The 13,021-nt window shown below is 40.1% G+C and overlaps 1 protein-coding gene across 1 annotated transcript in view; it reads left to right on the plus strand.

The window, feature by feature from the left end:
• The window catches only part of GPX7 (glutathione peroxidase 7), a 22,948-nt gene extending 10,269 nt beyond the window's left edge, over nt 1–12,679 (plus strand). Inside the window, exons 2-3 of the mRNA XM_006879685.1 lie at nt 2,617–2,878; nt 12,516–12,679. Coding sequence (XP_006879747.1) covers nt 2,617–2,878; nt 12,516–12,679 — 426 coding nt within the window. The remainder of the gene's footprint in view (nt 1–2,616; nt 2,879–12,515) is intronic.
• The last annotated feature ends 342 nt before the right edge of the window (nt 12,680–13,021 follow it).

A 13,021-nucleotide genomic window follows, 5' to 3' on the forward strand; every position in this document is an offset into this window, starting at 1 on the left:
CAGGATAGAGCAGGGTTTAGGGCTGTTGTGCATAGGGTCGTTATGAGTCGCAAACGACTCGACGGCACATAACAACAACCATATGATCAAAATCTGATGGTAATTAAGGAAGAAGTTCAAGCTGCTCTAAAGGCATTGGCAAAATATAAGTCTCCAGAAATCTGTGGGATATCAACTAACATATCGATGGCAGACACAGCCCTTGACATGTTCACCAGTCTATGCCAGGAAATTTGCCTGGCCAACTGACTGGAAGAGATCCATATTTGTTCCCATTCCCAATAAAGATGATCCAACAGAATGTGTTAATTATCAAATAATATCAGAAATAGCATGTGCAAGCAAAATACTGCTGAAGATTATTCTAAAACACCTAGAAAACTGCTTAACGTTCAAGCTGCATTTAGAAGAGACTATGGCACCAGGGTATCATTACTGCTGTCAGATGCATCCTGGCTGAAAGCAAAAGATACCAGAAGAATGTTTATTTATGCTTTATTGACTATGCAAAGGCAACTGACAGTGTGGATGATAACAAATTATGGCTAACATTGAGAAGAACTGGAATCCCAGAACATTTAATTGTACTTCTTTAAAACCTATACCTACCCCCCCCCAAAATAACCAAACAAACAAAACCAAAAACCTATACCTAGTAGACCAAAAGGCTATTGTGCAAATAAAGCAAGAAAACTTTACTTCTCTCAAATTATCTGGCATGTTGCTAGAAGGGGTTATATCTTGGAAAGGGACATCATGCTTGGAAAGGTGAAGACTCAGTGAAAAAGGAGACCCTCAATGAGGTGGATTGACACTGTTGCAAAGGGCTCAAGTATGACAAAGATGATACGGATAGGACAGGACAGGATAGGACAGGTTCCAGATCTGTTGCTCATAGGATTGCTGTGAGTTGTACTCAACTTGACAGCACATAACAACAACAATAGCACAAGTAACATTGATGCCAAAATTTTAATTGTGGTACATAATCAAGTTCAGTCAGCCTGGTTTCTCTTTATCACGTAAAGGATTTAGCAAATAGAGATCAGGTTAGTAGTCAAAGAACATTTTATTACAAAATTTTTTTACCAGAGCTAAGGGTAAAAAATGAATGGCCCTGGTGTTCTGGGAATCCTTTTATCAGGAAAAACATGTCCATATACCCATGCAGGTGTCTTTATGTATATACTTGCTGAAATTTTTCATACTCCAAGCTCACAGATGAAGTAGACACAACTCTGCCCTCAGTGGGTGTATGTATGCTATTAGATGCCACTGGGTTGAGTACAACTCATAGTTACCCTATGAACAGCAGATCTGAATCCTGTCCTGTCCCATGTGTGCCATCCTTTTCATCTCTGACATACTGCTTTGCCATCTTTGCCACTATAAAGCACTCTAGCTATAATTACATGGATGAGAACTGGCTGTTAGTGATTGAATTTTTGTCCCCCCAAAATATGTGTTGTAAATTTTAACCTTCATTGGAAAATGAAGAAAGAGAAAGAGCAAGAATCAATGCCTTTAAATTGTGTTTGCAAATGAGTATTGGATATACTACAGAGAGCCAGTAAGTACAAACAAATCTATGTTGAAGGAAGTACAACCAGAGTGTTCCTTAAAGGCATAGATAGTGGGTATATTTTCAGAAGGAATCAGTCCTTGGAGAGAGATATCATACTAGGAAAGATCCGTGAGAGAGACGAAGATTCAATGAAATGAGTTGACTCAGTGTCTGCAACAAAGGGCTTGAGCATGATAGAAATTATTCTGGTGCACGACAGGGCCAAGTTCAGATCTGTTTTTCACAGAGTTGTATGAGTCCTCATTCAAGTAAAGGCATCTAACAACAGCATACTTGTGGAGAAAGTTCTATTTGAAATGGCTTTTCTTCGTTATGTTAATGAGAAATATTGGCGTAGAGTATATCTCAATTCAGTCTCTTTTGAGGTTTGAAATAAGTTAAACTAGTAAGAAAAGAGAAATGAGGGGGTAAATAGATGCATCAAAGAATCTTCCTCCAGTGCCAAGAGAACTTTTCCTTAGTGTCAAAGCCTTGAATTCCAACGTCTAACCTCCTAAACTGTAACTGTGAGAAAGTAATTTTCTGTATGTTAAAGTCACCTACTTATGGTATGTCTTTTATAGCAGCACTTGATAACTGAGACATGTTAGCTGGCAGAGCCAGAAATGAAACTCAGCTCTGCCTTTTTACTTCTTCACATTACTCACATTACCCCTAGGTCTGTGCTCAGTAGTGTGTGTGCCTTTCTCTTTGAATGTGTTGTGTGTGTTGGGAGGCATGTGTGGTATGTGCTTATGTATCTATGCATCATGGAGCATGTGCATACCTATTTGTGTGGATTATGTACTTATGCTCACCAATGTTTACTCTATGGGTGGGCATGTATGGGCTTCTGGACTTTGATTTCACATGTTTATGTGTGAGAGCATTGCACGTACATTCACATGCATGCACACTGTGTTCTTGGATATGTGAGAAGGTGTTTGTTATTGGGGGAGTCACTTATAAGCTTGTGAGGTTATGTATAAATTACATGTCTTTACACAGCATTGTATGTGCGTCTGAATTTATATTGGTTTTCTACCACCTAGGTGTCCCTGGTGGTGAACGTGGCCAGTGAGTGTGGCTTCACGGACCAGCATTACCGAGAACTGCAGCAGTTACAGCGGGATCTGGGTCCCCACCACTTCAATGTGCTTGCCTTCCCCTGCAACCAGTTTGGCCAACAGGAGCCTGATAGCAACAAAGAGATTGAGAGCTTTGCTCGCCGAACCTACAGTGTCTCTTTTCCCATGTTTAGCAAGGTCGCAGTCACTGGCTCTGGTGCCCACCCTGCCTTCAAGTATCTGACCGGTGAGTCCTGGTGTCTCATCCCACACCTTCCCTCAGCTGCCTCAGGCCCTGGCTCCTTGCACAGCAGAAGTCACTGACTGGCTCAGGTGATCTGAAGCCTCTTCCTTTGGTGGGATGGTATGCTACTTCAGCAGTAGGCTTTGAGGAGGCTGGGGCAAGCATAACTGAGGTGGTGTTCAGGTACTCCTTCCTAAGAATATCTCTATCTCTGCGGCCTTGCAAGTCTCTCGTAGACACTCTTTTTCAGGGTGGCTAAGAGAGGGGGTTTATTTTATTGTGTTTTAAGTGAAAGTTTATACAGATAATTAGTTTCCCTTTGAACAATTAAGAAGCAATCTTCTCCCACAGCATTGATTACTGTCCTGCATGTGTCAGCATTCTTTCTACATCCACTCCACCTTGCTCATGTCCATCCCTCCAGTTTCCCTATCCCTCCTTGTCTTTCCCTCTTTGCTTTTGTGTAAATGTTGCCCATTCGGCTTCTTAGAGTTGATTGTTCTAAGATGTACATTCTTCAAAGGTGTTTTTATTTTCATGTTGTTGTTATTCTGTGCCCTCAACTCAGAACTGACTCATCACTGACTCTCCAGGGCATTCGCAGAGGCTGTAAATGATGCGTGAGGTGATTGCCCATTTTCCTTCTACAGAGCAGCTGGTGGATTCAAACCACTTGCCTTTGGGTTGACAGCACAGCTCCTCACCAGAGCTACCTTTTATTTTATAGGCCAATCTATTTTTTGACTGAAAAGTTATCTCCAGGAGTGGCTTTAGTTTCAGGTTAAAAGGGTGGTAATCTTGGTGATTCCTCCAGTCTTTTATAAAATAAGTCTGGGTTTTGAAGGATTTTAAATTTTAATTTTGTTTTATATTTCCCTCACGTTTGAACAGTAACCTTCTAATGTGTCCCCAGTCAGAGTATTCAGTCATGGTAACTGGGCATCCTCTAGTTCTTCAGGTCTCAGATCAGGGAAGGTTGTGGTTTGTGGTTTCCATTTTGGCTGTAGAAATTGCTTCCTTGAGATGTTGGAGTTTTTTTCACTCTCTTTTGTTCTAGATAGAAAGAGACTAAAAATGGTCTTAGGTGACCAATAATAAGTCTTAGATCTTAGGTTGGATGCCTTCTACACTACTATGTAAAACATAATTTTTATTAACCACATTATATGGCAGGGGAGCTCTAGTGGCCTACTGGTAAGAAGCTGTGCTGTAGTCCTAAAAGCACATGGCCCGAATCCACTAGCTGCTCTGCAGGAGAAGGATGAACAGTCTCCTCCCAGTCGATTAACTGCCCTTGAAAACCTGCTGGAGGGTCAGCTATGGATTGGTATTTGAAGGTACACAATAACATTATATACAATTAACCTAGACGCCTCCTGAGATTATTGTCCTTAGCCTTCAAACCCATTAACTCACAGTAACCTGTGAGGTTTCTGTGTATGTCTAAGCAGTTTCTTTAACACTACCTCCTATATATTATATATATATGAATATATATGCAGCAATACAAATATGATTGGATTTGGCCTCATATTTAAAAAGGCATGTGGTCTCCAGTTTGGAGTTGGAATCCAGATTGGGAAAATAAATGAGTGGAGCAGCAGGATCCTACAAAGGTGTGTTTTCTGGTTTTGGTTGAGGCTTTGGTGTGTAATGTTTGCTTGCATTTGGGGGTGAACTGATTGGATTTAGCCTCATATTTAAAAAGGCATTAAAAGTTTTAATAGAAAAAAAGTTTTAATTGTTTTTGGTCAAACATTCTTCTAAGTGGTATAGCACTGGTCTGTCAATTTGCTGTACAGAGGTAACTCTGTATTTGCTGTGATGGTAAACTCTGCGACACTGATGTGTCAAATGCGATAATGGTTACCCATGTTGGGCGATGTTTGGTAGAGCTTCCAGATTAAAAGAGGCTTGGAAGCAGGAGTGGTATCCACTTCCCAAATAGCTTGCCTCAGGAAAGTCTATGAACTTAGAGAAACGATGAAATTTATCATTCATAGGGTTGCTATGAGTTGTCTATGACTCAATGGTACTTAACAACAATAACAACAATAATACAAATATGCAAATATAGATGCCTACAACTGTATCCATATATATACTTCCTCTCATAAGCCCTCCCTTTCCTATATGGTATACAGCATATATAAATAGATAATATGTGTAAATACATACAATGGAATACTCTACAGAGGAAAAAATAATGATGAGTTCATGAAACCCAACATGGATGAATTTCAAGGATATCATACTGAATTAAATAGCTGTACAGCATATATAAACACTTAAAATTTTTTGGTTCTTATTACTATTGTTAGGAGCCCTAGTTAGAGAGCTCAGCTGCTGACTGAAAGAAAGGTCAGTGGTTTGAATCCAACAGAACCTGATCTTTTTCCTCTTAGAGAAAAGATGTGGCAGTCTACTTCTGTAAAGATTATAGCTTGGAAGCCCTACCTACAGGGCACTTCTATTGTGTCTTACAAGGTTGCTATTAAACAGAATTGACTTAATAACAATGGATTTGGATTGTGTGTGTGTGTGTGTGTGTGTGTGTGTGTGTGTGTAGTGTTTATTACTGTTGCTGCAGAATCATGTTATATCATCGACCATGCTGTTGTTGTTATTGAAGACTATCAAGTTGGATCTGACCCATAGCTGACCCTCTAGCAGGTTTTTAGAGGCAGTAAACACACACAAGTGTCCGTTATTCATGCACATCTCTCAGTGTCTTCATTTACCTTTTCCATGTACTAACTTCTCTTAAATTTTATATTACCTTTCTCTTTGTCAACACTGACAGTATCTGCTCTCTAGTAAAGGAGCTGAGGCTGTAGTCAGTTTAAATGCTGCACTTAACAGTGAAGTCATGGGGAGCTCTGGTGGCCTAGTGGCAAGGAGCTGCAACTACAATCCCAGAGGCGAACAGTTCAAATCCACCAGATGCTCTGCCGGGGAAGGAGGGACAATCTCCTCCTGTACCAGTCAGATCTGATTTGACGGTACACGCACACAAAAATAATAAAATAAAAATTAAAACAAAAAAAAAACAAACAGTGGAGTCAGGTCAGCAGTTCGGACCCATAGGAGAAAATGAGCCGTTTGCTCTCATAAAGATTTATAGCCTCAGAAAGCAAATGAAGGCTGTTATGAGTCAGAATTGACAGTAGTGGGCTTGAGTTCTTTTGCTTTACTATCTGTAAGTGATTCTCTCCCACTTCCATCCCTAGTAATTATTACAGAAAGTTAACTTTCTGTGTATAAATCAGTTCTTGACTTTTATAAAAGTGATATCATACAATTTTTGTACTTTTGTGATTGCCTTAACAACAACATAGAGAGAGCTCTGTTGGTCTAGTGGACAGAAAGTTATGCTACCAAGCCCAAGGTGGGTGATTTAAATTTGCGGCCCTCAGGCCTGGTTCAAATTGTTTTTGTCAAACATTCTTTTAGGTCATATAGCACTGGTCTGTGCATTGCTGTACAGTGGTAACTCGTGGTTGCTGTGATGCTAAACACTGTGACACTGATGTGCCAAATGTGATAATGGTTACCCATGGTGGACAGTGTTTGGTGGCACTTCCTGATTAAAACAAGCTTGGAGGCAGGAGTGGCATCCACAGTGCTCAGGTCTTTCGTTCATAGGGTCGCTATGAGTCATCTACGACTCAGTAGCACCTAACAACAACAACATGATGTGCTTGAGATTCATCCATGTTAGGTTTTATGAACACATCATTCTTCTTTTCCTCTGTATAGTATCCCATTGTGTGTATTTACACATATTTTGTTTATTTATTTATCTTTTCATGGGCAGTTAGGCTGTTTCCATCTTTTTGGCTATTGTGGGTTAATAATGCTGCAGTGAACAGGGGTATGCATGTTTATGAATGACACTGTTCTTATTTCTGTAGGAGATGTACATACCAGTAGGGTTGCTGAATCATATGATATTCCTATCCCTAGCTTTCTGAGGAAAGGCCATATGGTTCCATAGTGGTTGAACCATTTTACAAGAGTTCCAGCCTCACCAGCATTTATTAATGTTTGGGGGTTTTTGATCCATGCTAAGTTTGCAAAAGTGAGATGGTATCTCATTGTAGTTTTGATATGTATCTCACTAATGGCTAGTGATTACAAGCAACTCTTCATATGTTGATTAGCTTCTTCAACTATCTATCTTCTTTTATGAAGTGTCTGTTATATCTGTTTTAGTTATATAGTACAGCTATAACAAATACTGTAAGTAGATGACTTTAACAAATACATGCATTCTTTCAAAGTTTAGGAGGCTAGATATCTGAATTAAGGGTGCTGGCTCTAAGGCAAGGCTTTCTATCTTTGTCAGCAATTGAAGATCTGTGTCTCCTGTCAATATCTGTAGGCCAAGCATTTCTTGAGACCCCATGTCTTAGCTTTCCTAGATCTCAAGGAGGGTTCTTGTGCAGGCAAGGACTTGTGTATAAAGGATGTGCTCTACTCCTAGCTCATATATATATATATTTTTTTTTAAATTATTAGTCTTGAAGTCCCTCTTTCTGTTTGCTTCTATCATATTTTATCACTTGTAAGAGAAAAGGTGTTATAGTCCATGCTATGAGGAAATTCCCCTTACACTGATTCAGAACTGTGATAAGATTGACAATGTTGCATCCCAGCCTTAATCTTTGCACAAAATTTGGATCATCATGAGAAATCATTAGATAGCTGACACATTACATTCAAAACACTGAGAATTGAGGAGTCTCGTGGCATAGTCCACAGTTTGTTGCATTGCTAACCATAACACTGAAAATTATGGCCCAGGCAAGTAAATTAATGTTTTAGGGGTTGTTGTTGTTATTGTTGTTGTTCTTGTTGTTGTTATGTAGCCTCGAGTCACTTGTGACTCATAGCGACTTTATGTGCAACAGCCCTGTACCCTGCTCTATCCTGTGCCAATATTATTGTCTCTCTCTGACACACCTACCCCTATTACTCCAGCCACTGAATTAATCCATCTCATCGATGGTCTTCCTTTCTTTTTCTGTCCCTCCACCCTCCCAAGCATGACATTCCTATTCAAGGACTTGTTCCTCCTTGCAATATGCCCAGAGTATGTCAGATGAAGATTCAGAATCCTTGCCTCCAAGGAGCAGCCTAGTTTCACAGATCAATCTGTTCATTCTCCTAACTATACATGATATATTCAATACTCTTCTCCAGCACCACAGCTCAAAGGCACAAATTCTCCTCCTCTCATCCCTAGTCATTGTCCAGCTTTCAGACCCACAGCAAGTAATTGCAAAGACCATGGCCTGAACCAGTAGCACCTTAGTCTCCAGACTGACATCATTGCTCTTCAGTATTTTTGGAGAGGTCTCTGACAGCAGACTTTCCCAATGTAATTCATCTTTTAATTTCCTGGCTGTTGACTATGGAGTTGATTGTGGAGCCAAGCAAACTAAAGCTATTAACACTCTCAATCTCTTCATCATCTATCATGATGCTGCCAATCGGCCCAGTGTTGAGAATCTTTGTTTTCTTGATGATGAGCTTTAATCCGTGTTTAAGGCTACAGTCCTTGACCTCCTGCAACAAGCACTTCAGATCCTCCTCAGTTTCAGCAGGCAGGCTTGGGTCATATGTGTAATGCATATTTTTGATGAGTCTTCCTCCAATCTTGATGCCACACTTCTCCTCATACAGCCCAGCCTCCCGGATAATGTGTTCTGCAAATAGATTGAAAAGGTATAGCGATAGGACACATCCCTGGCGTACATTCTTCCCAATTTTGAACTGTGCAGTTTCCTTGCTCTGTTCTGATAACTGTCTCTTGGTCCAAGTAAAGAATTTTTTTTACTTTTTTTTAATTTAATTTTTTAAAATAATTTTAATGAACATTTACAGAGAATTTGGATTTCCATTCATTCATTGCTGCACTTCTCTCCCCGCCCAGCCCTCTCCCCCGCCCACCCAGTTCAAGTAAAAGATTTTTAAGGATTCACAGTTAAATCTATAACATTGCACCCTTTGGCTTCCCCTAAAGTTCATGTCCTTGCTACATGCAAAACACTTTCACCCATTTTATCATCCTAAAGATTCTGAAGTCCAAATTATAATCTGGCATCATGTAATATTTGTCCTTTTGTGACCGGGATATTTCACTCAGCATAATGTTCTCCAGAGTCAACCATTTTGAATAATATTTCTGCACTGAAACAGAGGAGGGAGAAAACTGTTTAAAAGAGATATATGACTAGGTACTTCTGTCATCACAGGAGTCTAGAGCAAGGGCTACATGGTGGAGGGGACCTGGGGGAGGGTTTGTAAGACAATGAAAGAATCCTTTCTTTTACTTTTCCATAATTTTTGACTCATGTACTTATAACTTGTTAGTCAAATTTGTGTCTTCTAGGTTGCAACACCCCCATGATACATCTTCAAGGATATGAACATGTACGGCCAAGCACAATCAATAAGAGTGCATCTAAATTCCAAAATCAATCTCCATAATAGTCTATGTGTTTCCTACTGCCAAAGGGGCCCTTTAGAGTAGTGAGAGAAGATCTTCACCCTGAAACCCACAGCGTCCCTTTTCAGCAGGAAGTAGCTAAGAGAATACGCCATCCCCTTTTACTTATGAATCAGGGTGAAGTCTCTCTCAGGGAGGAGTGATAGGGAATGGCAAAGGACACACCGACAAAGGAGATTAATCAGAACTGACTTTGACAAGCACTGTGGCAATTGGACAATTAAAACAGACATTCGGATGGCGGGGAAGAAGAACAAACTGGGGAGGAGGGTGGAGAGAATGGTGTGGCAATGAAGGAGTGAAAGCCCAGAATTCCTGTGAATGTTCATTGAAACAAATAAAATTTAATAATAAAAAAAACCAAAAAAAACAAATTATAATCTGGGCAAAATTTTTCTTCATCTGTAAATTTAGAAATTATCTGTTTCTAAAGTAGGGTGGTGGAACATGTGCAATGTATATATTTCCATTACAAATGGGGGAGTATATGGAAGGAAAGAAATAATGGGCACTAAGCAAGTAAATTAGGAGCCCTGATAGCTTAGTGGTAAGGAGTAGCATTTCCAACCCAAAGACACATTATTTTCATTCACCAGCTGCCCATGGGAGAAAAATGGGCAATTGCCTCTGAAAACCTGCTGGAGGATCAGCTATGAGTTGATTTCCACTCAGTGGTACCCAATAATAAGAAGAAAGAGCAAGTAAATTACTCAGCAGAATAATTTACATTAGCTCTCAAGGCCTGAAAAGAATCATCTATTCTCTGAAACTATCTATATAATGGCCCTGTCTTCCAGATTCTGGACGTTGGCTGTGTTCTATGGATTCAGGGTGCAAGCCTCTCAGCCTGGGCTTCACCTTAGACTTCCAGGTACACTGGGACAGCAGCTCTTCTTCTCAACTTTTAGGTAGTCCCAAAGGTACCTAGCTCTTTAATTCTGTGGGCCAGAAGACCTAACTCTGAGGACAAGAACCCAGTGACACCCTATTCTACCAGGACGTGTCCTCCTTGAGGGTATTCAGCACTCTTACTCCCAAAAGACAAGTGGCTCCAACACCATCTGGTGTAAGCCTTCATTTCTACAATGTTTTCCTGCTACCATTTGCCTACTGTTGTTTCTCATAATCTGTACCATCTCCAGTATTAAAATTATCCTCCTTTTCCTTTGATCCTTCACTAGAACTGCCTTTGATATCCAGTCAAGGCTTTTAGTGTTTTGCACCTTAAAATTCTTCCAGTTTTTACTCACTATCCATTTCTAAAACGATTTCTAAAAACAAAAAGCAACAAACGTACTTCTATATATTAGGAAGCTGTAGAGCAGGAGCCCCTCTCTTGGTACCAAATTTTGTTTTAGTTATCTAGTGCTGTATAGCAGAAATACCTAAAATGGATAGTTTTAATGGATAGAAATTTGTTCTTTCAGAGTTTAGGAGGCTAGTAGTCTGAATTCGGGGTGCTGGCTCTTTGGGTAGGCATATCTTGTTGTCAGTTCTAGAAGATTGTCTTTGACTTCTTTCAACAGCTGTGGACCAGGCATTCCTTGAGATATGTCTTGGCCTTCCCTTGTGTCAGTGAGGCTCCAAGTGTAGAAACTTGGGTCTAAGGGATAAATTCTATTCCTAAGTCTTCAGTATTGGTGGTATTGAGGTCCTCCTCTCCCTGCTTCCTTCTGTTTTATTTCTTGTAAGATAAAAGATATTACAGGCTACACTGCAAGAAAATTCCTCTTACACTAGATTAGGGTTGTGATGAATTTAAAGGTATTGCATCTCACCTAAGGGTGAGATTTCCTTTAAAAACTGATCGGTTTATTAGATTCTGGAAGATCATTATATCCAAAATATTGGGAATCCTAGCCCAGCAAAAAACAAAACCAAACAAAAACCATATTGTAGGGGGGACACAATTCAATCTAAGAAAATGTCTATATAGTTTAGAAATTGGATGCTGTCAAGGAAATCATTGTCAAGAATTTTTTCCTAACCTGTAGGTCTCTTTTTACTCATTTGGTAGTCTTTTAATGAACATAATTATTTAATTTTTATGTTGTCCCAGTTATTTAGTTTATCTTTTGTTATTCGTACATTGTTCCTTTAGCCTTTCATTCTGACTTCCCTAGGATCTTATTTTCACATGCAACAACTCCTAGAGGGTCCTCAGACTTTAGTCAGTATGAATGAGTTTAGTTTACTAATATAGGAGAAACCAAGATACAAACAGGACACACCAGATAAAGAAGGCTAACCTAGAAGGCTGACCAATATCTTCTATCCTCAGTCAGAGGCAAAATCTGTAGATCATAGAAGGGAACCACTGAAACTAAAATATCAAATTTAAATGTTTCAGAAATAGGTTTCTTCTTCTGCCCCAGAAGCCTCAGAGCTACAAAATAGAATAATAGACCAAGTCTTATGGCTCCATCCCCTGCCTCAAGCCTTTTTCTTATTCTCAGGGCTCTATTTTTCCTTTTCTCATTCCAGATTCCTGGTTGCATTTATGTCCCTCACCACCCAACCCCAAATCATTCCCCAGACACAATAGTCTAGCAAGGCCCTAAATGAGGCTGGGTTGTATTTTGTTCCATGAATCTGTCCTAAAGTTTTCTGTGTTTTCCTTAGTTCCTTCCCAGTTCCCATAGTTATAGATCAAACCTTCTTTAGACGCATCCAGCAAGCTCTTACAAATGCATAAGCCTGAGAGTTACTGAAGCAGGGCCCAAGAATCTTTTTAATTTTATTCCCCTAACCCCTGGTGATTCTGAAGTAAATATAGACTAAATTTGGGGAACTTGAAGTCTCACTTAAAGGAGGGTGCAGAATGTTCAGTTGGAAGTCATTAACATAGGAGGATCTGAAACAGAATCACATAGCAGTCGTTCTCAATCCAGCTGTACACTGGAATCACGTCGAAAGTTAAATAAAACACCAAACTGATGCCTGTGTCTTCTATCCCAGGGGTTCTGACATACATGCTGGGTTGGGCATCAGGATTGTGAAAACCTCCCTATTGATTTTAACTAACAGAACCACTCCCTCAAGGGAAAGATGAACACTTGATAGTGAAATCTCACGTGAGGATACACAAGGAAGCACATTGTTAACTCCTTCTTCCTTTTTCTCTAGAGACTTCTGGGAAGGAGCCCACCTGGAACTTCTGGAAGTACCTGGTGGCCCCCGACGGGAAGGTAGCAGGAGCTTGGGATCCAACTGTGTCCGTGGAGGAGATCAAACCTCAGATCAGAGCGCTTGTGAGGAAGCTCATACTGCGGAAGCGAGAAGATTTATAACCACTTTCCCTCCTCTCTCTCTGTCCTCAACCTGCCCCACCTTTGCACAGGGGACCAAAGCAAACTCAAATGGTGCTTCTAAGGGAGAGACTTCTGACTTCTCCCTTCTTCTACTCTTCCCCAAGCTATACCGTTCCTCCTGTGGGGGAAAAAGTCTAGGAATTTTATTCTTTGAATCTTAGGTAACCATTAAAAATTCCTAGCTTTTGAGTGCTCTTGTGCAATAATAACACAAATGTCTAGCAAATGAAAACATGGTAAAAAGAAGTGTATCAAGCAATAATCTCCTAAGCAATGAAAACGCTCTAAGATGGAGCCAATTCTTACTCACAGGACTGTCGT

The sequence above is a fragment of the Elephantulus edwardii genome, unplaced genomic scaffold (assembly GCF_000299155.1).
Source record: "Elephantulus edwardii isolate Elephantulus edwardi_28Jun2011 unplaced genomic scaffold, EleEdw1.0 scaffold00005, whole genome shotgun sequence".
In the NCBI taxonomy this organism is placed as follows: Eukaryota; Metazoa; Chordata; class Mammalia; order Macroscelidea; family Macroscelididae; genus Elephantulus; species Elephantulus edwardii.